This window comes from Lissotriton vulgaris, chromosome 3_1 (genome assembly GCF_964263255.1).
Source record: "Lissotriton vulgaris chromosome 3_1, aLisVul1.2, whole genome shotgun sequence".
Lineage (NCBI taxonomy): Eukaryota > Metazoa > Chordata > Amphibia > Caudata > Salamandridae > Lissotriton > Lissotriton vulgaris.
In genome coordinates, this window is record NC_141689.1 from 545,855,976 (window position 1) to 545,880,579 (window position 24,604).

At 46.6% G+C, this 24,604-nt stretch overlaps 1 protein-coding gene across 1 annotated transcript in view; it reads right to left on the minus strand.

Moving 5' to 3' along the window:
• BDP1 (BDP1 general transcription factor IIIB subunit) overlaps positions 1 to 24,604 on the minus strand; it is a 1,412,545-nt gene that overhangs the window by 1,237,435 nt on the left and 150,506 nt on the right. The window contains exon 7 of the mRNA XM_086960808.1: positions 7,311 to 7,405. Coding sequence (XP_086816934.1) covers positions 7,311 to 7,405 — 95 coding nt within the window. The remainder of the gene's footprint in view (positions 1 to 7,310; positions 7,406 to 24,604) is intronic.

Below are 24,604 nucleotides of genomic sequence, written 5' to 3' on the forward strand. Positions count from 1 at the left end.
GCAATAGAGAGATTAGCGATGGGGAAGGCCCCGGGACTTGACAGATTGCCCGGTGACCTCTTTAGACACCACCTAGAGATCTGGGGCCCGTACCTCCTCATTCTCTTTAATTCCATCGCGGGGGGTATGGAGATCCCCTGTACTTGGCTGGGGGCGGAGATCGTGCCTATTTTCAAAAAGGGTTCACCTCTTCTCCCAGCCAACTACAGGCCGATCAGCCTCGTAGATGTCCCCCAAAAACTATTTTCTCGCCTCCTCCTGGACCACCTTCTAGACTGGATGGAGGATAACGAAATCCTGAGTCCCCTCCAGGCTGGCTTCAGGAAAAACACGTCCACCATGGACCAGATTTTCCGCCTCGTTCTCCTCTACTGGAAAACCGTGAGGATCGAGGGGGGGAGGCTGTACATGGTGTTCGTGGACCTGAGGTCAGCCTTCGACCTGGTCCCACCCAAGAAATTATGGGAGGTCCTAAAGGAGCTGGGTGTTCCTACCCATCTACTACATGCCATAATTAGGCTTCACAACAGTAATTGTGCACAGGTTAGGTGTGGGAGGGATGGAGCGTTGTCATCCAGGTTCCCTGTTCTCAGAGGGGTACGGCAGGGTTGCCTCTTGGCGCCAACCCTGTTTTTGCCTTTTCATTAACAGTGTCATATCTCATCTCGACAATGTTAGGGACAACGACGCTCCCCTCTTGTCAGGCAGGAGGGTACCGGCTATCATGTTCGCCGACGATACCCTCCTGCTTTCCAAATCCCCGATGGGGATGCAAAGGATTCTGGATGGATTTGGTCTTTTCTGTAGACAACATGGTCTAGAGATCAACACAGAAAAGACCAAATTCATGATATTCAGTCCTTCCCCTAAAACTAGACCTAACCCATCATTGGGCTCAGCAAGACTGGAAAGGGTAAAAACTTTCCAGTATTTGGGGTTAACCCTACATGAGAATTTATCTTGGGACCCTCAAATAGCAAGATCCCGGCTAAAGCTGTCCCAACTGTCGGGGGCAATTTTGAAGGTCGCAAACACTTCTACTTTCAAACCTATTAGCCCGGCAGTAGAAATGTACAAAACCCAAGCTAAAGCGGCCGCATCTTATGGTAGTGAGTTATGGGGGTATAAAGCAGGGACAGAACTTGTCAGTGTAGAAAACAATTTCCTCAGACGTCTCCTGGCCCTCCCCCGTGGCACACTCTTGCTCCCCCTTAGACTAGATGTGGGTCTCCCTTCTATAGCGGAGGATTTGGAATCAAAGCCATTAAGATTTTGGCATAGGCTCTGGACCACCGGTGAGCTTGCACACTATAGGCAAGATCTCATCCATGTAACAAATTTGAACCAGCGTGATAGAATCCCGTGGCTGTCCTTATAAAGAAAGAATTGTATCGCCTGAGACTCCCTGAGTTATGGGAGGTTCCTGAACAAGGCTGCCAAAGGGTCTCTCGCAAAAGACTGGTGGAATATACAAGGAGAAAAGTCTGGCTTCTCTGGTGTCTGCACCCAATAACGGCACTTTAACTGATCTATTTCTGGATTCCAAAAATTCTTATCAATTTGAAGGTTTTATGGAAATTATTTTTCCCATTTTAGCTAGAAAATTGTTTATCCAATGGAGGTTAGGCACTCTGCCTATCAAAACCTTTACCTGCAAATGGTTAAAGAGGGATGATAAAATCTGTCCAGGGTGTAGTAATTATGATGAGGAGGAAATCCATGTTCTGTTCTGCCCAGCTTATAACAGACCAAGGAAATATTGGCTTGCGCCATTATGTAGGATCTTTGGCACTAGGAGTCACTTGTACTCGTACAGAATACTGAAAACAAGCACTCTGCCCCACATAGTTTTTGCAGTTGCCAAATTCATAATGGCCATGTGGCAGATAAGGAAAAAAACTTCTAAAAGACTGAACATTGATATGAACTGTAATGTAACTCCCATTCATAATTGTACCTCCTAGGAAATGTATTTTTACCCAATGTTTTTACATAATTGACTGTCTTTTAAATGTGAATGTTTTATTGTATCTTTTATGGTTTAAAAGACCGAAATAAATAATTTTTGGATTGGATTGGATTGGTAGTGGGTACCAGCTACTGTGAATCTTAAGCATTCCTGATGCTTCTGATGAAATGGATGTGAAAATATGAGTCTTCCATGTCAAGCAAGGTCACGGTGTATACTTTGTTGAGACCATGAAGAATCTCGGAGAGTGTTACCATCCTGAGGGTCTGTTTCTGAGAAAGTTGTTGAGATTCCTAAGATCCTGTATTGGTCCCTATTCCCCTGATTTCTTCCTTATCAAAACAAAAATAGAAACCTCTTCCCCTTTGGGATAAAGGGACTTCTTCTATCGCTCCTTTGGAGAGCATGACCTGACCCTCCTTTCGTAGTAATTGAAAATGAGGGGGGTTCTCCGGGGTGGTGTATTCGGTGGTCACGGACTGAATTCTAGGGTGTGTCCAAAGGTGACAAGGTCTAACACCCACTGATCTGTTGAAATATTGCGCCACTAATGAACATAGTTGCAAATCTTCGCACCCATGGTTTGGGAGGGGAGGGTAAGCTGGTACCCAGACGTGATCATTGTTTTCTGTTAAGAGTCATGACCTTGAGAAGGAGTTCTTTAGCGGGTTCCTTGGCGAGAGAAACCAGCTGTAGAAGACTGGCAGTATGCTGGAGGATTATAATTTTGCCAGTACTAAGATAAGTAGGGCTGATACTGTGGGGTTCTCAAACTCCTTTGTATGAGGTAAAGCCTCGTCCTCTAGCCCCTCTGAATGTCACTGTCTGATATTGTAATGTGCCTAAAGATTTTGACGTATCTGGATCAATCTTGATAGCTAAAAGTGCCTCGTCTATGCGCTTTCCAAACAGGGAATCATAGTCGAAAGCCATTTCCAAAATCGTTGTTTGAACCTCTGGCCTGAAGGTGGTAGCCTTCAACCATCCCTGTCTTCTCAGTACGGCGGCACCCGCTAATAGTCTAAAACCAGTATTGGCTACATCCAGAGCGCAGTCGATGGTTTCTGATGTTGCACGTTTTCCCTCCAACAGGATGATTCACCAAAGCTCCCATGTCTAACCAAATCTGGCAGTCTTAGTAGTCGATAATGGCTAAGGCATTCGCCACTCTGATTGTGACTGCGGCCACAGTGGAGAAGTGTTTTCCTAGAATTTCCATTCTCCATCCCGTCTTATCAGGTGGAGGCGTAATTGGGGTGGCAGGGTTCTGGATCTTCTTTATGCCACCTGGGAAATTACCGAATCTGGTCTGGGGTGTCCTGTGAGGCAACATGGAGAATCCTCTGGAGCGCTATATTTTTTTCTATATCCGCTGGAGTACTGGAGGTATGGTTACCAGTTTTCTCATAACTTTAATACCTTCTTGCCATATGTAGACAAGATTGGGTATGAAGCGCACAGACTGCCTAGTGTCCTCCTTGAAATCATACAGGAAGCAATCGTTCTGCTTAACTGTCATTGTCAAGTGGAACCTGATGGATGCTCTCTCCATCAAATTATGGGAGAATTGGATGGTTAATGTGGAGGATAGGGCGTTGGTATAATATAGTCATCCCAAGGATCTGACGCTGGGGGAGGATCTGGGAGCTCGCCTTCCTCTCTTTCTTTGTCCGAAGCAGACGTATCATCTGTGATAGGGCCTGTTGGTAAGGGGCGAGGAGTAATCGTAGGTGTAATTGGCAATGGTAAAACTGGCGTACCAGGTGGAGAGGTCTTGGATGAGAAAAGGTAGCAGATGGGCCACGTCTCTAGGACGCGGTTCTGGCTGAAAACCATATGGGTGGTAGTGATGAGGAGGAACCAATAGCTCTGTTGGTAATACTGATCCTCATTATGGTAATTCTCAACCTCCTCATCGTCTTCTTGACATTTTACATGCAGCTCTGATGGACTATGAGCTACACCATAAATACCATCATCATCAGAGTCCGGTATGTCCAAGAGATTTGATGGGATTAAAGGCGAAACCTAACTGTACTCTGACATGGCTGGGCGTAAACATTTTTTGGTTACCTTTGTGATACCCTCCTCGATGGTGGAGTCGATACTGCAGATACAGCCAGAAGAGCAGATTCCATTGTCAACGGTGTTGCCGTCGATGGTAGTGTAGTTTACGTGGTCGTCTACAGAGCTCTTGTCAACTAATCACTCAGACGGAATCTTCGTCGACGGTATCTTCGCTGATATCTTCGTCGACGTAAGTGTGTCAACAGCCTTCGATGATGTTGCCGTTGGTGGTGATTCGAACGTCAGCGGGCTCTTAGAGAGCGAGACTTTTGTGATCGATATAGGACCCAATATTGATGTTGTCACAGTTGCTATCGGCGATGGTGCAGACGATGTGATGATTGTCGTCGTTAATGAATGTGGCAACTTCATCGACTATAGCTTTTTGACAGATTTATGAGGAAGAGGCTCTGGGAAGGTCTTTGTCCTTTCAGGAAGCCGTAGAGGACACAGACAATGTAGGTTCTGAAGAATGTTTCACTCCTTTCTCATTTTTAGAGTCCTTGGTCCCATAAGAAGGTTTGTGGCGTTTCCTACCTTCTGCAGAGGAACTGACCTGCGACCTGGCCCTCTTGTGAGACTTGGAGGATCTAGCACTTTCTTCATATGAATACATTTCCTGGTGTTTAGTGGTATAGAGTCACAATAACAACCTTCTGCCTCCTTCTTGAGAGTCTTTGAGAGAAAGATATGGCATATTTTGCATTCCCTCACCTCATGTTAAGGATGGCGGCAATATATGCAATCCTTGTGGGGATCGTTCACATGGACCCTTTTTCTGCCACAGGTCTTACATGGGGGTAAAAGACCCCTTTTGTCAGAAATGTTGTTAAGACTGTAGAAATTCCAGAAGTTGTAGGAAAAAACTGAGACAACGTGCAGTGAAAATAGGAGGGAATCTGCCTCTGCTGTGAGTGTTCAAGAGGGTGCAGACAGCTGATTTTCTGTGTTCAACATTTGGTCCTTTTTTTAAAAAGGACATAGCTGGGCTATCAATAACATGGCGTAGGGCCACTTTAGCCTATGATATTTGTTAAATACTGCTCTATTATTTTACCGTGGGACTCCTAACTCGACGACTGGGAATGATTCAATGAAAGATACCCCAATACTGGATGAATTCAGCATAAGGATCCCAGTGCCTTAAAAAAAATAACGAGTAAGACCCATGCTGTGTTGGCACTTAGAAAATTATCAGTGAGAAACATTAAAAGCTGCAGAGGGACCAACATGCTTCAAGTATGAAGCCTTTGGCTCTACAGCAGCGGCTACAATTTCAGCAGAAGCGCACTCAGGAAGGGGTTTTCTTCTGACAAAGTTACAAAGTCCCTTTCTGTGTTTGAACTTGAAAAACATTTCAACCTTTTTGACTTTCACCGGACAAATACACTTATAGTATCTGACAAGGGTTCAATCGCAGTCTGCCTCAAATCGCAGCTAGGTTCGAGTCTACCACTTCCATAGATTATCTTTGGTGCTTTGTGACACTATTTTCACTTAAGTCTTTAAAAAATCATATTTCTGGTTCCCGCAATTGGATTTTTGCCATGTTGTTCTTATTTAACTCAAAGAAATGTTCTCTTCATTTTAAAATTGGTTATGAAATGTTGTTGTTTTGTATGCTTTTTTTCACTACTGTGTATGCACTGCTAAAATACTTTATACATTGCCTCTAATTTAAGAGTGCCTGCTTCATGTCAGATCACCAGAGAATGAGCCCAGGTTTATTTTATTTACTTTGTATGACATCTAGCAGGTGGTGGCTTTATCTTTTGAGGTCGACACTAGTCCACCCCAAAAAACAATGCACTTTCCTACATTTGTTTACTACATAAATGTACAGAGATGATAACTCAAAGAAGGCACCTCTTTAATGAATCTCAAAGTAGCATTCACATACTGTGCAAAGCCCTATATTTTCAGCTCTCAACCAAAGCCACATTATGACAATGACATTTTCTAGTTTAATTGAATGGTTATTTCTGACAAGACTTTGGATGAGGGGCTGAGTTCCTGTGAGATCTGAAAGGAGTCAAAGACGCAGCCCTGATTCAGGTCCCACTGAAACCTGCCTACTGGAGTACAAAACCAGGATGAGGCTAGGAATCTAAGAAGCCTCAGAACGTTCCTCACAAAGACCCAAGACTTTGCTTGAATCATCAAGATTATATCCTGAAAGGTCATGAACTCTATGACCAGAACCGTCCCAATGAAGGGAATCCTCTACATGAGGCACAGGTGAGACTTCAGCTCGTTGATGGAAAACCGCAAAGGTGTCAGAAGTTGTGTTTTAGGATTGAATGTGGTGAGCCTACCTATAAACAATATACAAGGTTACATAGCGAATTGCTGGTAAAGGGTACTGCATGGGAAGACAATTCAGATAAAGCACATATCTAACTTTTCCACAAAATGAAGTAACAAAGCTTTCTCACCACACTAAAATACTGGATCGTGGCTGGAAGCAGGTAAAAGTGCATGATTTATCGCGCCAAGGAAGGCTCAAAACCTTTAGTGGCTTGACAAACCTCCAATGGGAATACAAACATCTACATGGTTGATTAATACTAAAATATCTTTTTGGATGGGTAACGTCCTCATGAATATAACACGAGTGTTCTCGAAAGCAAGTGTGGCAAAAGAGAATGGTAATAGTAATACTAAGTCACATTATTAGGCCTATTAATGCTTCATGCCATTGCTGATCAATAAATACTGCCTTAGAGAACTGAGCCTTGTTACTGCTTGGGGGCGCTACTGATGCTCATTACATTCTGGGGTCAATACTGACTTTTTGTACTGCCTGGAGGCATTGAGGCTTGTTACTGCCTGAATCCAGCCATGATAATTATTGACTGGGACCTTAAATGGTCATTAGTGACTGCATCCATTGATGTTCCTTCATTGTCAAAATTACTAGACATCGATTTATTTTATTTACCAGATTACCCAGAGACTACGATCCAAGGACAGACTACCTTTGATATTTAAAACAGGCTAGTTTTGAAAAGATATCTTACACAGAAACTGACTAAATTAACTTCCTTTAGGGGATTTTCATATGTAAAATAAAAACAATCCTTCCCCTCATCCATCCGGTCTAGTGTATACTTGTCACATCTTATGCACCAAGAAACAATGGCTATTCCCGCGCTATAATTAGTTTTTTTATTGCTATACAATTTCCTACACTGAGATTAACACAAACTGGATAATTATGTTACTACCAAGAGGAGTAGAATATGCTTTAGGTCTGGGCCAACTTTTTGTTTACCTTAATTTCTATGCGAGATCTGTGAGGAAACAGTTGTCCAATCATAGAGAAGTCTGTTCCAACCATGCTGATGGCCAAAAAGAACATGTCTGTTTCTGTTAAATAAAAAAAGACCAAAAACATTATTAACTTAGTTAGAAATGAATGGCGAGCAGGCACATAAACCTTCACAACTAACAAGTACAAACGTTCTAAAATATCTGTGATGGCCTTAAGGTTATATTTCAGATACAAGCTAGTGCTTATAGAGCTTGCTATGAAGTGTGGGGTACTGCTAATTTAAAGTTCTTATACGTACTGAAAAAGCCTTTTTTTCCAAATCAATTGGCTGGATGGTCACAGATGAACTAAACACACCAACCATACCAGTTTGCAAGGCAAGTTTGCCACGTACCATACTATTTCTTGCTGTTTACTCTAAGGATGTTACCACCACTCGTCAACCTCAGCTGTTGTTGATGGCAACTGTGCTGAGACAAGGCCCCTTTTCATTACAAACTAAGACAGTGTGAGGTGCTTGCTAATGATGGGGTTGTTAACATGACAGCGAAGGAAAAACATACAACATGAACTCAGCAAGGCTTGAGTTAGAACAGCTGACTGGCGCGTGCTTTCTGTGGCACATTTGCACACCTCAAGGGTCACAGATGTGGCCCTGCAGTGGAGCACATGGAGTTTCATACATGTGTTTTCACTTTTCAATAAAATTGCATTTAGAGAAGCCCATCAATTAAAAGAGTCTGCAAGCTTCCAACACAACTATTTTCAGTAGCATTTGCACTTCCGATGACGTTTAGATACATGACAATTTGTTCTTAAATCTTCCTCCACAAAACCCATACCTGGCCCCATCATTGTCATTATCTGTGCCATACAACTGTGTCACATAAGAAATCCGAGGCAATATACCAGTAAAATCAACTCCACTGATGCTTTGACAACAAATAACCCTGTTAATTTAGCACTAATAATAAATAGCCTTTCGATGTAAGTAAGATCTTTCTGCAACACTGTTAGCTCTGGTATCGCCAGAAGTACGGAGTTCTTTAATCATACTGTAGTATGTTTGTAATTCCTGCTATCTATGAAACACTGAAAAACAATGTTCAGAATGCCAGTTTGCAATCTCATTTCAACATATGCAAATTGAAAATCTCTTGCTTCAAATAAAGTATCTACATTTACAAAAAAAGACGTTCTACCTTATATGAAGTTGCTTACAATTAACTTAAACCAAGTCAACAGCATATTAGTAATAAATAGAAAAAAAGAAGATTTACCACTCGCCAAAAGTAAGCTAACTGATATGATCACACTAAGAGGCAGGAAGTGCATTAATGATACTTTATTAGATTTAAAAAAATCATAAAAGGGTGGACTTACCACCATGCAAACGGAATTTACATCATAAAAACAACACAAAATCAACTTTAAATCAAGTTAGGAAATAATATCATGCTATACAAAAATAGCGGGGAAAAGGTCTAAAAGGAAAAGAATAAAACAAATGATGTGAGTTCTTGCTAGGAACACATTAATTTTGACTCATGATGAAAGGGAAAAAAATAAAAAGTATGAAATAATGATAGTTCAAACAAGAGTCTCGTTATTTTTAACTCATGATACGAAAAGACAACCGTTTAGAGGAGAGGGGAAGAGAGTGGAAAAGTCTCTGGCCTGCCCAAGCCTGGCCTATTGTCCAGAGACCTCGATGGATGCTGCCCTTTTTTCCAGCTCTATGGCGGCGAGATTCAAAAATGTTATGGTTTTACATGAGAGTTCTATCCAAGATCCACTTAGGCATCTTATCACCGCCGCCCTGCAAGTTCTCACCTGGGCTTCTCTCAGAAGAGATCGAAGAAGCGTTTTTCTTAGATTTTGAAGTGCCGGACATATGCATATATGGTGCAGTAAAGGCTCTGCGCCGTTGCCACAGAGGCGGCAATCGGTAGTTGCCCACAACCGTAGCCATTTGGGAGTGAGGTCTTTGGACGAGAAGCAACCCAGCCTTAATAGGCTTAATTTCCTTTTATAGTGGTCCCTGAAGCATTCTTTCAAATAATCCTGAGGTTTTAGGTAGGTATATGACGGCAAAACGATCCAGGCATGGCTTTTGCCAGCCAGTGCTGCTTTATCCAGGAGTAGTGATGTTTGTTTAACTGCTTTCTTGATTATCAGTTTGAAGGCGGAATAACTCATGGGCAGACACCAAGATTCTTCTAGTTTTAGTGCCTCCTGAGCTTGCCTCAAGATCTTGTATGTTGAGTCTGGTAGCCCGGCCTGTTTTTCGACTTCTAACCAACAAAGGTCGGCCAAGGGATTCGTCTTCTGGAGGCAGGAAGTGATTCATGCAAACACAAAATGTACTTAAAACTGAAAGCAAATCAATTTTAATATTCAGAGATCATAAATGGCCTTCTGAAAATAATATATACTCAACAATTAGAATTTGACAACCCACAGGTTGCATCTCATCGTAAATCAAATTAGCAAAACACTAAAACTGCCATTTTTAAATGTTACTTCAAGTCACAGATGTTAACTTCAAGCATTACTTCTTTCTACTATACACAACCAACAGACATCACATCAAAGATTAACAAAACCCAGATCATGGGATTGACCCCTTAAAGGCGAGCAAGCTCTAATACAGGGAGGACTTCACTAGGGGTCGCCCTTCTTTATAGCTGCTTCTTTGCAGGGTTTTTTTTTTCAATAGCTTCCGGTTATGCTTTTGTGTTTCTCTCTGAGCTACACTCTTAACTCCATTTCTACCATACTAACGGCCACCACTGGTTTTACTACTGCCTTGCTCTTTAGCTGCCTGTAACTCTACCCTACAATTTCTTAATACTCTGTTCCTCGACAGCTTTGCGTCTTTCACTGGTTGACTTTTAGTCCCCCACCTACTTCCCCACTAAGTTCTCATATCAGTGTCACTGCCATTCAACCATATTTATCAACATAATCTGTCAGACTGCACTCTTTAGTCGCTCTTCCTTGCGCCTGATATTTCATTATCAACAGCTTTTGGGCAGGCACCTATCTAAGGCCAGGCACTAGGGTTCTCGCCTTTCTCATGCTACCCAGTAAGCTATGTAGTGTCTGCTTGCATGGTGTTATGTTATGTTATGTTATGTTATCAATTCACTTTTATAGCGCACGGCTACTCAAAAAGAGTGTCCCGGCGCTTTTATTGGAGAAAGCACAAAAGCTGCAACATAATAACATAACACCAAATAAAAGACTAAAAAAGCAGTGAGCCAGGGATTCAAGAGAGAACGGCTACTGAGTAAAAAGCCACGTTTTAAGGCCTTTCCTAAAAGCCAGCAAGCTAGTGGCTCCCCGCAGGGCCAGCGGCAAAGAGTTCCATAGCTGAGATGCCAGCAATCCAAAAGAGCGCCCACCAAGGCGCGCTTTCTTTACCCGAGGGACAACAGCAAGGTGCAGGGATTCCGACCTCAGAGACCTGGTCGGATGGTAAAAGACCAGTCTCTTTTGGAGGTACTTAGCTCCCCCCTTGTAAAGAGCCTTATGGACCAGGGTCAACGCTTTAAAGGCGATCCTCTTGCGGATGGGCAACCAATGTAACGTTGCCAACAAGCCCGAGGCACTGGAGCGCCTACTAAGGCCGAAGATTGCCCTGGCCGCGGCGTTCTGCACCACTTGAAGGCGCTGCAGCAAGTACTCTGGAAGGCCCAGGTAGAGAATGTTGGAATAATCCAACCTGGACCCAATCAGAGCCTGAACTGTCAGCGTCCTATGTTCCACGGATAACAGAGGAAGAAACCTCCGCAGCATCCTAAGGATGCCAAAGCACATGCCCGACACCCCCAGGATCTGAGATTTCAGGGTTAACCTGTTATCCATCTTCACCCCTAGATTCTTTGCAACCTGAGAGGAACAGGATGGAGGGAACATATCCCGTGGCCACCAAGTCTGCCAGTCAGGCTCGGTGTCACACCCAAAGAAAAGTACTTCGGACTTGTCGGAATTGCACTTAAGGCTGTTTAGATGGAACCAATGAAAAACAGCCCCAAGGCAATCCCGAATACTCTCCCCATCAAAGTCGCCTCCTCTCTTACAAGAGAAGAGGAGCTGGGTGTCATCCGCGTAGGATACGATCTGGGCACCATGCGACTCCACCAGTGCCGCCAACGGGGTCATAATGATGTTAAAGAGGGTCGGGCTCAAAATAGAGCCCTGAGGGACCCCGACTCCCAGAGGCGGCATCACGGCGGAATCAGGCGGGGCCCAGATCGTTTGCCGGCGGCCGGCAAGAAAGGAAGAAAACCAGTCGAACACCGTCCCCCGTATGCCTATTTCGCGGAGTCTTGCGAGAAGACCATCATGGGGAACGGTGTCGAAAGCCGCCGACAGGTCTAACATCACCAGCATGACTTTGCCCCCAGAGTCCAGAACCCCTTTAATGGTTTCCGAAACCTCCAGGAGCGCAGTCTCAGTGCTAAGATGGGGACGAAAGCCCGATTGGGTGTCGTGCAAGATCTCATTAGATTCAAGGAAATTGGAAAGCACGCCTTGAACGTGCTTTTCCAGAATCTTCGTGAGGGCCGGCAGCAGAGAAATGGGCCTATAATTAACTGGGGCCTTCGGGTCTAGGCCAGGTTTTTTGAGCAAGGGGATCACCATCGCCTGCTTCCAGGTTTGCGGGACCACGCCTAGCCTCAACGAAAGATTCAAAAGCGGATTAGCCAACGGGTTGATCACCTCCGCGACTTTCGCTAGAAATTTAGCCGGGCATGGGTCAAGGGGAGAACCCGATTTTAAATTGCCCATTAGAGCCAGGGAGTCCGGAACAGAGATTGGAGGAAACACACTCAGCGTCGCCCCTGGGCCGGCCTGTGGCTGTGTGATGATGTCTCGTTCAGTCTGGCCCACAGATACTGGTACCAGGAATGACTCCTGGATGCGTTGGATCTTGCTCGTAAAAAAGTCAGCAAGATCCGCAGCCCAGGTACCAGATGGTTTTTGGTCCGAGGTGTTCGACCAAGGTGAGGTAAATTCTCTCACGATGGAGAATATCTCCTTACAGGAGTTGGAAGCAGCATCAATTCTCCTGGCTAGATACGCTTTTTTTTCCAGGCGAATGTCCCGGTGATAAGCCTTGACCACCGTTTTAAAGGTCAGCTTGGCAACAGTGTCATATTGTGCCCTCCAAGCTCTTTCGGCTACCTTGCACTGCTGCCGCGTAGCCGACAGTGCAGCGGTAAACCAAGGCGCAGAGACCCGTTTCGGTGTCGGGCGAGATGTTACTTCCGGGGCAAGATCGTTTAGCCTGTCCAAAAACCAATCCTGCATGGTCTGCAGATCCCTGTCTAGATCGCCTGAAAGGAGGCAGGGATGGGCCACAGCTGCTTGAGCCAGCATCTCAGGGGTTACTCGATGGAATGCCCTATGGACACGACCCTGTTGATGTGCTGGGGTAGGCACTGACTTACCTATGCCCTTGATCACAAATTTGGCAAGGAAGTGGTCTGACCAAAGGACAGGAGTAACCTCTATACCCTCGAGAGGGACAGACGAGTAAACTTGGTCAAGGGTGTGCCCCTTCTCGTGCGTAGGCTCCTGAAGGTACGGGATAAGTCCCAGAGGGGTTAGTGCCTCAGAGAGTTTGGTGGCAGCCGGATCGGATGGATCATCCAGCCGAAAGTTGAGATCGCCAGCCACGATAAAATGTTCAGCTTTCAGGGCCAACTCAACCAGCACCAAATCCAGATCTTCAAAAAAGGTGCCGGGTGCACCAGGTGGCCTGTATATAAGCAGTCCCTTAAAGGATTGGTGGGGCGATAGAGTGATAGAGAAGGCTAGGGTCTCAGAGCCTCGGATGTCAATAGCTGGCAGGATCACACAGGGGGTTCCTTTCCGGACCACTAACGCCACTCCACCTCCCCTTCCCTTGGCTCTATCCTTTCTGAAGATGTTATAATCAGACGGGATTGCCATAGCGACGTCAGGGTTAGAAGAGTCGGTCCACCATGTCTCAGTAAGCATGAGGCATAGTGGCTTCTCTATATCGAGAAGCTCATAAATGTCCTGCGCATGTTTGCATGCTGACCTGGTGTTTAATAGCATGCATCCGAAGCCCATCCTAGAGGTGTCATTGCTCGACCGTAAGGTGAGCGAACGGGTCGGGTACCAGCCACAACCCGGGCAACGGGATTTCCCACAATATCGACCGGGAAAAACAGTGCGACAGCCAGAGACATGAGGATGGAAAGTGCGAAGTTCGCTAGGGGAATAGCGTAAAACGGGGGTCCCAGGGGGACACATCCCTGGTGGTAGAGTCCCAACCACCGCTCCGCCCGCTTCCGGGACGCTGACGGGCAGGACTCTGGCTTGACTCCGGCGAGAGTCCGGCGCTCCTGCTGCGCGTCACCGCTGCGCGCAGGGGGCGAGCATTAAGTAGGGCTCACCTGTATTGCAAATGAGCGCTAGAGCGCTCCAACAAGTGGCACACTCGCTCCACACCACCCCCAAGATGGCGCCCAGCGCCAAACACGAAGGCTGACAAGAAAAGGGAATAGATCCGCGAAAAGCGCGGTGGGGGGCCCGATTTAATGTGCAAGTGAGAGGGCACACAGAGAAGATTAAAAACAAGGTAAATGCAAATAATGCTAACAAAAATACAAAAAGCGGTATTTTTAAAAGTTACAGCAGCGCTGAGAATATCACATCAGCAGAATAGCGCGCGTGCGTGCTACTACCTTTCTCCAGTGGCTAACATAAGTTAACAATAGCGCTCTAATTTCCTACAAATACTATCTTACTTTACAGGGGCTGCCAAGCAAACCGAACTCGCATGGAATTTGGCCGCATATGCAATCTATCTCAAAGGTGGCGCCCAGTTAATGAGCTTGTGCATCCACTGTTATCTAGAGATGTGTTCTTGTGTCGTTAGGGTATCAATCTGTACTGGGCCCACATCCACTTGATTACTTATGAAAAGTGTGTTGGCACGCTAACGAGAACACACATTTTAGTTGTCAACGACCTGTGTGTGTTAAGGATTGGGTGCGCTGGTTATGCCCAATCAGACCCCCACCACCCCATAAATTATTCTACTGTTTACAGAGCACAAAAGTGGGGATATCGAAGGTAAAGAGGAAAAGTGTATTGCTTAGAATAAGATGACATTTTAAAGCTTAAATAGAATTTTTAAATATCCAGTATTTAAGGTTACTCCTGGATTGTCATCCTTTGTGGACTCAGCATTGCAGGTGCTCAGCACCTTGAAATGTTCTGCTTGCACTGCGTTTTCATTGACCCACTGATGGATCACATCTCTTCTGATGGTTGAGTACTCTCTCCATCACTTTCTCCCCAAATAGAGAATGCCTTGGAAAAGTCCTTGAAGTCCTTGCGAAAGGCCTTTCCATTGATGAAGTCTAGCTGCAGAGTACCCTCTCCCGCTATCCAATTTTCCATTGGTCTGCACATACCAGCTGTAGGAAATTATGTAGTATGGTTGCGAGACTTCATCATGTAATAATATTAGAATCTTTATCAGGTCCAGTTAGGTTTCTTTAAAAAAAAATAATAATAAACTCAGCTCAGTACTGGGTAGCTGTGGCACAGTGCAGTCAGGCATAATTAAAGGAACAAGTGTAAAGCATTTAGAAGTACCAAAACAACAGGTGAGAAACACAACACAATAAAAATCCAATACCGACTTATAACAAGCATTGGTAAATGCAATAGGTTCTCCCTACGTGATTAATATTAATCTTTTTTGTACGTTTTAGCTTGGTGAGTGTTAGAAACGGGGTACCGCACTGGCCAGGGCTCACGCCAAAGTCAGTCAGAGACCACCACTCCTAAGTCAGGGCGAGGGAGTTACACGCCAAGATAACCCCTGCTCACCCTCTAGGTAACGTGGCGCGAGCAGCAAGGCTAAACTTGGAGGCGGTATGAGTTAAGTATTTGCGCACGCACCCCAGCAACAACACCCAAGGCCCACCACAAAGGAAACTCCACACAAGGTTATATAAAAATTGCCTTTGTATTATAGTAAAAACACATTAGATAACACACAAACTTTACAATGTGCCAACAGGCACGGGCAGAATTTACAAGGGATTATGTACAGGACAGGGCCACATGGATCACAGATTTAAAGCAAAAAGATTAGGGGTAAACCTGCCTTAAGGGCCAAGTCCAACAGTGAGCAGTTGCTTAATATAAGTTAAAGAAACTCCGTAAAAGTGCTATTTGTTTTTGTGAAAGGCAATATATTGTGCAATAACTGTAAATGTAAATGTAAATGTAAATTAATACTTGTATAGCGCACTACTCACCCGCAAGGGTCTCAAGGCGCTTGTACGAATACCGCTGTGGAACCCGTCCTGGTTTTCCCTGTGAGGCGTCCACTCCTGGGCACCCCCAGGGTGAAGGCCAGGCATCCTTAGCGTTGTGGGGGCCGTTGTGGAGATTAAGCAAGCTATTGCCCAGAGTTGCAGAGTGGGACTCTATGATTAGAATAGGCACAGAGGTGAGAATTATCAGGTCCGTGGAATTTTGAGCCCAAGACCCGCCGAGGCGGGGAATTGAACCCTGGTCCCGGGCTAGACCTCTGCATCAGGGTCTGCCGCTCTAACCATTGAGCCACACTTCTGGTGCTAATATAAAGCACTCCTGTACCTTCAGGGAATGTTGGCACAACGAAAAATTTACCCTAAAATAAAATTGTGTAAAGGTTTAAATGCGGAGGCAATTAGTTACCTTTGTGCTTTTAGGAAGAAACTGGTGGTAATATAAAGCGATCTTGTACCTTCGCATGATATTAGGGCTATATAAAAGCACCACAAAAATTCATGTATTAAAAAGCGGAACAACGAATGCCAATACGAATGTTACATAGCAGCACTGTAACACGTTTGTTATTTAAATAATTTTAAAATAATGTTTTCTCACTAACTAACTAACTGTAATGACTTGCATTGTAATACCCGCGTTGTAAAGGTATTGCGGTGTAAACACCGCAATGTAACCAATATTTCCCGCACCATAGTGGCTCTATACAACTTTGATATGAGGTGTGCTCCATCTTCGTAGGCAATCAAAAGGGCCAAAGGTGGAAACGGGGTAGGCTATAACGGGAAATCTGGGATCCGTGCCCTAAGAGCACAACTAAGTCTATTGAGGACAAAGTGGTCCATAAAAGGTGGACGCCGATCCTCCTCAGTTCTTGAGAAGATACGACCTCCCGGAAACAGGTCCCCAGGTGTTTCTAATGAATATGTAGTCAGTGTCCGTTGTACAATGTTATCGGCCGTGATTGGTAGCCATAAACGGTTTATTGCTGGGAGATTAGAGGTGTACAATGAGTGGCGGTCAGCGATCTTAGCCAATTTCCGCCATGCCCAGCTAGGGGTGGAAACCATCTGTATATCACGGGGGTCCCTGGGATACCCTGTTGGGAGAATCATCTTGAGAGGGGTAGGAAGCACCAAGTCGGCCTCCGGTTTAGAATACGCTATCCTGGCATCCTGATGATACCAGGAGTGCGCAAAACCGCACTGTGCCACCAAATAGTAAATTATGGAAATTAGGAACTCCCAGGCCGCCCCGCTGATATAGGAGGGTTCAAGTTTCCCAATTTATCCTAGCTCTGCATCCCCGCCACACCAGTCGGATCCGATGGGACCGTATCGCACAAAAAAAACTGTTGGGGAGTTGTAAGAAAGTGGCTCTGTATATACTGGACCAAAGTAAGGTACAGTGTGCACAGAGTCCACAGTCCCCAGAGGTATGGCAGAGGCTAAAGTTAGATATAACCTTACTCTCTAAAGTGGTAGCTTGGTTGATCAGTAAGGCAGTATCAGAGGACAGTGTAAAGCATTTGTTGTACACGCTCAGTCAGCAAATGGTCTCACACACTCAAGAACTGAGGTCTAGGCCAATAGTTTTGTATATAAAAATATATAGTTACTTTATTTTAGAACCACAGTAGGTATCATAAATTCTTTCTCAGAATGAGTTGTTGCGATTGAATACTTTCAAATAGCAATAGAATTTGCAATGCAATAGTTACAGTTGTTGCAATATGCAACACAAGTTAAACACAATATAACATTGAGCTCAATGGGAAGTTTTAAGTAAATTCAATTAAATCACTTTACAAATGTTTTTCTTACTCAGGGCTGGATCCTGGATTCAGCCATGGTGCATTTCCTGTAAACAGTTGAAAGAAATAGTTTTTGTTACACAGGCGATTTTTAAGGGATATTTGTAAGTTTGGAAAACCGACAATTAGAAGAAATTCTGGCACACAACAGGCAATGTATTTTATGGAGGAAAATGGAGTTAACAGTAAATCACGGTAATAATTACTTTTCAGGTTCAGTGCTGGGCTCAAAGATACAGCACTATGATTTCTCCTGATAGCAGGTGAGGGTTTTCGTTGATCGGCTGATTTTTAGTGAATATTTTAAAGTTGCAAACCTCGCCACAGAGGAAATTCTGAGTGAAACCCAGCCAATGTTACCCTATGGAGAAAATCAAGTTATCGGTCTTTGGGTAAGTACTCGGCTGGCAGAGTTAAGGTTCTAGGGGTAGACTCAGGGGTCTCCCAGGATCAGGTAAATACAGTTGTTACACCCTCAGCTGCACTGGGGCAGCCGGGTGGAGAGTGAGTAGATCCAATGCTATCCTATGGAGGATAGGGGGCCTTCAGTGTGTGGCTGCTAGCAGGCAGGCTACGCGGCTGGGGAGCTGAGCTCCTGGTCACTTACGCAGGGCAAGTGGGGGAGTAAGATAGGGTAGATGCTAAACTCCCAGTGGCACGCAGGCGGCTGGGTGCAGGGTGCTTTTGTGCCGTTGGGAGCCCAATGTATTTCAATGGGAGACTTGGAAGTTGAACAAAGGCTGCAGGCTCGGGGACGGAGATTCTTCAGGTGCGACCACCACTTCGAGAGGTAAGTTGCGGTCTTGGAGGATAGGTAGACACTGAGGAGTTGGGCACAGGGGGCCGTGGGGCGCGGGGTGCAGAGGTGTATTTTGGCGTTGGGAAATCTTACACTCAGCTGGTCGCGGTTGGAGGGGTCCCTTGTTGTGAGGCTGCAGGCGTCGTCAGGAGCGTCGAGGAGGGTCCTTGGGTGCTAGAATCCGGGTCACAGTCGCCAGGGGGACGCCCTTGTGGTCTTTGTCCACTCAGGCACGGGCCGGGCTCGAGGGTGCAGAGGGTCCTGGATTTGCGGTTCCTGGCTGGCACCAAGGGTTGTTGCTGTTTGAGCAGAACCACTGCTCGTGGGAGTCCCCATCGTTAGATGAGCAACACAGTCAGGTCCTCCGGGGTTTTCGAGGTTGCTGACCACTGGAGACGCCAGAGTTTAGCAGAAGGAGGTTCAAGGATCAACAGGCCTGTAGGGCTGTAGCCAAGTCAGTTGGAGTCATCCTCTTGTTAGCAGCTGCATGGCAGGTCTTCTTTCTTCTTGTAGTTTCGAAATCGGGATCTGATGAAGGAAGGTTTAGGGTGCCCCTAAATACTAAATTTAGGGGCAATACAGGTAAAGCAAGGGCAGGGACCAATGGGTCCCTGTCCTGGGGTGAGTACACCCCCTATCATGCCACTCTCCAGTGGGAGAGGGCAGGAGCCTAGCTCTGATTGGGTAGGGCTCCCCATCCTCAAGATTGCGGTAGCCCGGAGATGTGCTTCACCTCGCCTCTCCCACCTGAGGGGTGGGGTTGACAGAGGCTGGCACACCCCCTTTCCTCACTTAGGGTTTCACACCTGTCTTCCAACCAGAGTGGGGGTCAGAACTGGTGGGGGCCAGTTGCTGAGTACAGCAAGTGGCCTAGAGAAGCTCACAAAAGGTGGCATGCCTTTAAAGCTTCCCCTGCCCATCCTGGGGGAGAAGGCTTGGCACCTCGTCCCAGAATGTGCATTGTTTCAGGCCCCCTAGAGCGGCAAGCTCTCGACCCAGGGGTCCAGAAACATATCTGGTGGTGGCAGCCTCGGTAGCCACGTTGTCAGGAGACTGGGAGTTGGTTAGGTTTCAGGAGGCATTTCTAAGATGCCCTCTGTCGTGCATTGGGCATTAAATCCCACACTGGCATCAGTGCAGGTTTAATGTGCTGAGAAGTTTGATATAAAAATTCTCAGTCTTCAGTGTATCCATTATGGTGCTGTGGAGTTCGTAATGACAACCTCCCAGCACCATATACTCTTAATGGCATCACTGCACTTACAGTGCCTAGGAATGGCCCTGGGTACTGTAGGGGCACAGGGCTCATGCACCTGGGCCCACACCACTGGCATAGTGCACCCAGCAAGAGGGGTGACTGAGGTATGCCAGGGCAGTGTGTTTGTGGGCATTGTACACAGGGATGTGTGCCATGTCGACTCTTTGTTTAGTTCTGCACCAAGACACTCAGCCTGCAAAGGCAGTGTGTCTGTGTCAGGGTACAGGGCCCCTAAGGGTGGAACAGTAAGTGTTGCAGCCCTTAGGGGTCTTCTCTGGTCACAGTGCCCTGGATACGTAGGGTACCATTTACCAGGGACTGACATGGGGCCAGAGATGCCAATTGGGTTTTAGTTTGAACACAGTTTTAGGGAAGGAAGACAGGCCCTGGGCACCTGATTGGCAGGAGCCCAGGGCACACTCAGTCAAAGTACATCAGCAATTCTACCGCCCGCTGTCACTCCTGAACCTGGACTATAAAATCCTGGCCAAGGTGCTCGCAATGCGGCTTGCGCTGCTGGTGAACTCTATTATTTCGCCAGTACAATCTGGCATCGTCCCCCTGAGGTCGACGTCCCTGAACCTTCGCACTGTCTTCTCGGTCCTGCACAGAATTGATCCCGCCATCCCAGCTGCTGCGGTCTTTCTGGACACCGAAAAGGCTTTTGACACTCTGGAGTGGCCCTTTTTTTTGGATGTGATGCGTAGGATGGGCATGCCCGCTATGTTTGTGGCGACTGTTGAATTGCTGTACACAGCACCCACGGCACGTATTCGCCTCAATGGCACTATCACAGACAGGTTTACCCTCTCCAGAGGTACGCGACAAGGGTGCCCCCTATCCCCCTTACTTTTTATTTTGGCTATGGATCCTCTGGTCCGACACTTTCAAGAGAAGCATTCGCACAGGGGGCTCCAGTTCCGCACCGGGCCTCTTCTGATGTCACTCTACGCGGACGACATGGTTCTATACGTCCGCACCCCTGAGACCAACCTGCAGCCTCTGCTATCTGAAATTACGCGCTTTGGTGAATATTCCGGCCTTAAGGTTAATTGGCACAAATCACAACTGTTCCCTCTCACCATCGCCACTGCGAGATGGCCTTGCTCCCTCCCGTTGGAATGGTGCGAAGACTCCGTTAAATACCTTGGGATACATATCCACTTAGATACCGTGTCCATCATCCGCCTGAACTATGGACGCGCCCTTGACTTTTTGGAGGACAACACTGACCGATGGCTCCGCCTCCCTTTATCGATGGCTGGGCGCATTGCTATAGTGAAAATGGTGGTTCTGCCCCGGTTTTTTATATCTCTTCAACAACATTCCCATCCCTCTCACAAAGGTTTTTTTCACCCAATTGCGCACTGCCCTGCTGAGACTGGTTTGGGGAGGGAAGCGCCCTCGCCTTGCCTGGAGCACACTGACACTGCCTTACGAGAGGGGCGGATTTGGGGTCCCAGACTTCCACCTTTACTACCTGGTGGCCCAATGCTCGTATGCCCACCCCTGGTACCATCCTGATGCCAGGATCCAACATTTGAAACCCGAAGCAGACGCCGCGCTCCCAGTGTCTCTGGATGCCGTGCTTCCCGGAGGCCTCCCTCGCGACCCACACGACATACTCCCTCTCACCACAACGACTTGGGCTTGGGACAAACTCAGACGCTTACTGCACGTTGACACTCTGTATTCTCCGGCCCTCCCGCTTCCCAACCCACATTGGCTCCCTATAACAGGCGAAACATTGATTAGTCGAACACTCTCTAAATACCAACTGAACACGATCGGTGACCTATTCCCAGATGGCCATGCTCTTTCTATTACCGAAGACCCCCGCTTCACCGAGCGCACTTTTATGGATACTTTTGTGTTTGCAAGACTTAGGGCACTGATGCGGGCTACATTTCCTACCTTCCCGTTGCCACCTGAAGACACTCTGGCACTCACGTCCATCATCCAGAACTCTTCGGGGGCCCATGTTGTGTCCAAACTCTACAAACTCTGCCTGTCATCACTCCCATCGTCCGACGAGGCGGTTCGCGCCACATGGGAATTGGATCTGGGCGCCCAGATCTCTGACGATCAATGGGACGCATGCTGTGCCATGACCAGGGAGGTTTCAATGAATAGCAGGCACAAACTTATACACTTTAAATTCCTTTGACAGCTGTACCACACCCCAGCGTTGGCCCACAGAATCGACCCGACACGTCCCCACACTTGTCCTAAATGCAATGCCCCTCAGGCCGACTTTGCCCATCTTTCCTGGACTTGCCCGAAATTACACTCCTATTGGGTTGAAATGCACGACACACTGGGTGCAATATTGGGCCTGTCGCTATCGGTCCTATCGGAGATTGCCCTGATGGGATATGTGTCCAATTTTCCCCGCAATATTCGCAAGTTGGCATCGATCTGCTTCCTTCTGGCCAAGAGAGAGGTCGCCCTGCACTGGTGCTCGCGACTTGCTCCCTCTGTTGCCGCTTGCCTAAGGAGTGTGGCATACTGCAATGTAAACAGTTTGGAATATTCTGACCAACTCCCGGCCTCTTCCCGCCCTACAGACATTTGGGGACCGTACCGCCAATACATTTCAGGGAAAACGCTGGAAGCACCCTCTCAGTCCCTACGTCCCAATATACCGACCGGGGTGGGCTAGACCTCGGGACCCCCATTCCATACTCCCAATCTGGCGCTGCTTCTGCTGTTGTTTGCCGCTTCCCTTTGGATGTGGATGCAGGGCCTGATAGGCGGGGGCCCCGATGCTGTTCCCGACTCAGGGGTCTTTATTCCAACGAAGGAGAATGTCCTTTTCACGCTCATGCAGCCCAACTATTGGCCCTTCACGACAATTTGGTAATGTGCGAACTCCTGCTCCTAGTCTAACTCATTCCTGGGTGGAAAGGTTCCTTGATTGCTTTTACTGTGATGTGGTTATTGGCAACGGTGCCACTTGATGTGATACAGAAAGATTTACTTTGCTGGTCTTGCAATCTGACTCTCATGATTACTGTCCCTCTTATCCTTTCTTTGCTTTTTGAACTAATGGCTATGTTTGTTTTGTATTTAAGTTGCCTTATCAGAAAATGTTCCTACTGTAACATTTACCATGCTTCATGGTGCAACCCGAATGTACATTTTGCTGTACTCATCATTCTGCTGATCGAGTTACTTGATTGCCATAAGTACAGACCCTGTAAGCAGGCTTTGTTTTTTTGTAATACTGTGGTTTGCAACATCTGCCTCAATAAAATGTGTTTAAAAAAAAAAGTACATCAGCAATTCAGCAAAAAGTGGGGGCATATCATGCAAGAAAGATGGCACTTTCCCACACACTCACCTCCCCCAACTAAAGGCGATGAGACTAGGCCTTGCCCTAGGGAGGCTTCATTGTCTAAGTGGAAGAACCTGGAAAGTCAACCTGCGTTGGCATGGGCAGTCCCAGGTCTGTGTTCCACTTCAAAAGCCATTCTCTGTATGGAGATGGACCATTTTAGTAGTTTTGGATTTCCCCCTTTCATTTCCATTAGCCATCTGAGAGGTCTGTGGTCAGTTTGAACCAGGAAGTAATTTCCAAACATGTAGGGCCTCAACTTCTTCAGGGACCAAACCACAGCAAAGGCCGCCCTCTCAATGGCACTCCAACGCTGCTCTCTGGGGAAAAGCCTTCTGCTTATAAAGCAACAGGTTGGTCTTGGTCTTCATCATTGGTCTGGGATAGGACCGCTCCTATCCCTAGCTCAGCTGCATCAGTCTGCACTATGAACTGCTTGGCATAATCTGGTGCTTTTAGAATTGGTGCTGAGCACATTGCTTCTTTTAGGGTGTCAAAAGCCTTTTGGCAACTAACAGTCCAGTTGATTTTCTTGGGTATCTTCTTGGAGGGAAGTTCTGTGAGGGGAGTCACAATGGACCCATATCCCTTCAGAAACCTTCTGTAATACCCAGTCAAGCCAAGGAATGCCCTGACTTGGGTATGGGTTGTTGGAGCCGCCCAGTCCAGGATGGCCTGGATCTTGGGTTGTAAGGGCTGTAACCTGGCCTCCACCAACACGGTGGCCCAAGTACACCACAGTGCCCTGCCCTATCTGGCATTTGAATGCCTTGATAGTTAGGCCTGCAGATTGCAGGGCTTGTAAAACCTTGCCAAGGTGTATCAGATGATCCTGCCTGGTGGAGCTAAAGACAGCAATATCATCAAGATAAGCTGCACTAAAGGATTCCAACCCAGTCAGGACTTGATTCACCAACCTCTGGAAGGTGGCAGGGGCATTCTTTAACCCAAAAGGCATTACAGTAAACTGATAGTGCCCATCAGGTGTGGAGAATGTTATTTTCTCTTTTGCTCCTGGGGCCATGCCAATCTGTCAGTACCCTGCAGTTAAGTCAAAGGTACTTAGAAATTTGGCTGCCCCCAATTTGTCTATCAGTCCACACAGAACCTCATTTCTCTCTTTTCCAGCCTGTGGATGAGGTTTGGGGACCAGAACCACTTGGCTTGCCCATGGGTTCTCAAAGGGTTCAATAACCCCTAACTCCAGCATCTTACTGACAGCTTTGAGGATTTCATTGACTTGGTCTGACTCTCGATAGATCTTGTTTTTGACAGGTAAACTGTCACCAGTGTCCCCATCATGGGTACATCAGTTTGTCAGACCAGGGGTCAGGGAAAAGAGACTAGCATACTGTTGCAAGACTTGCTTGCAGGCAGTCTGCTGTTGGGCAGAGAGGGTGTCTAACAAGACAACTCCATCTATTGACCCATCTTTTGGGCTATAGGAGAGGAGATCATGGAGAGGTTCACTCTCTGCTTCCTGTTCCTCATCAGTCACCATCAGCATCGTGATGTCAGCCCTGTCATTGCAGAGCTTGAGGCGGTTCAGTTGGATAACCCTTTTGGGTGTCCTGCTTGTGCCCAGGTCAACTAAGTAAGTGACCTCACTCTTCTTTTCTAGGATAGGGTAATGGCCACTTCATCTATCTTGGCGAGCCCTTGGTGCCATTGGCTCCAAAACCCACTTCTGTTGCCCAGGTTGAAATTCAACCAGTGCAGCTTTTTGGTCATACCAGTGCTTCTGAAGCTCCTGGCT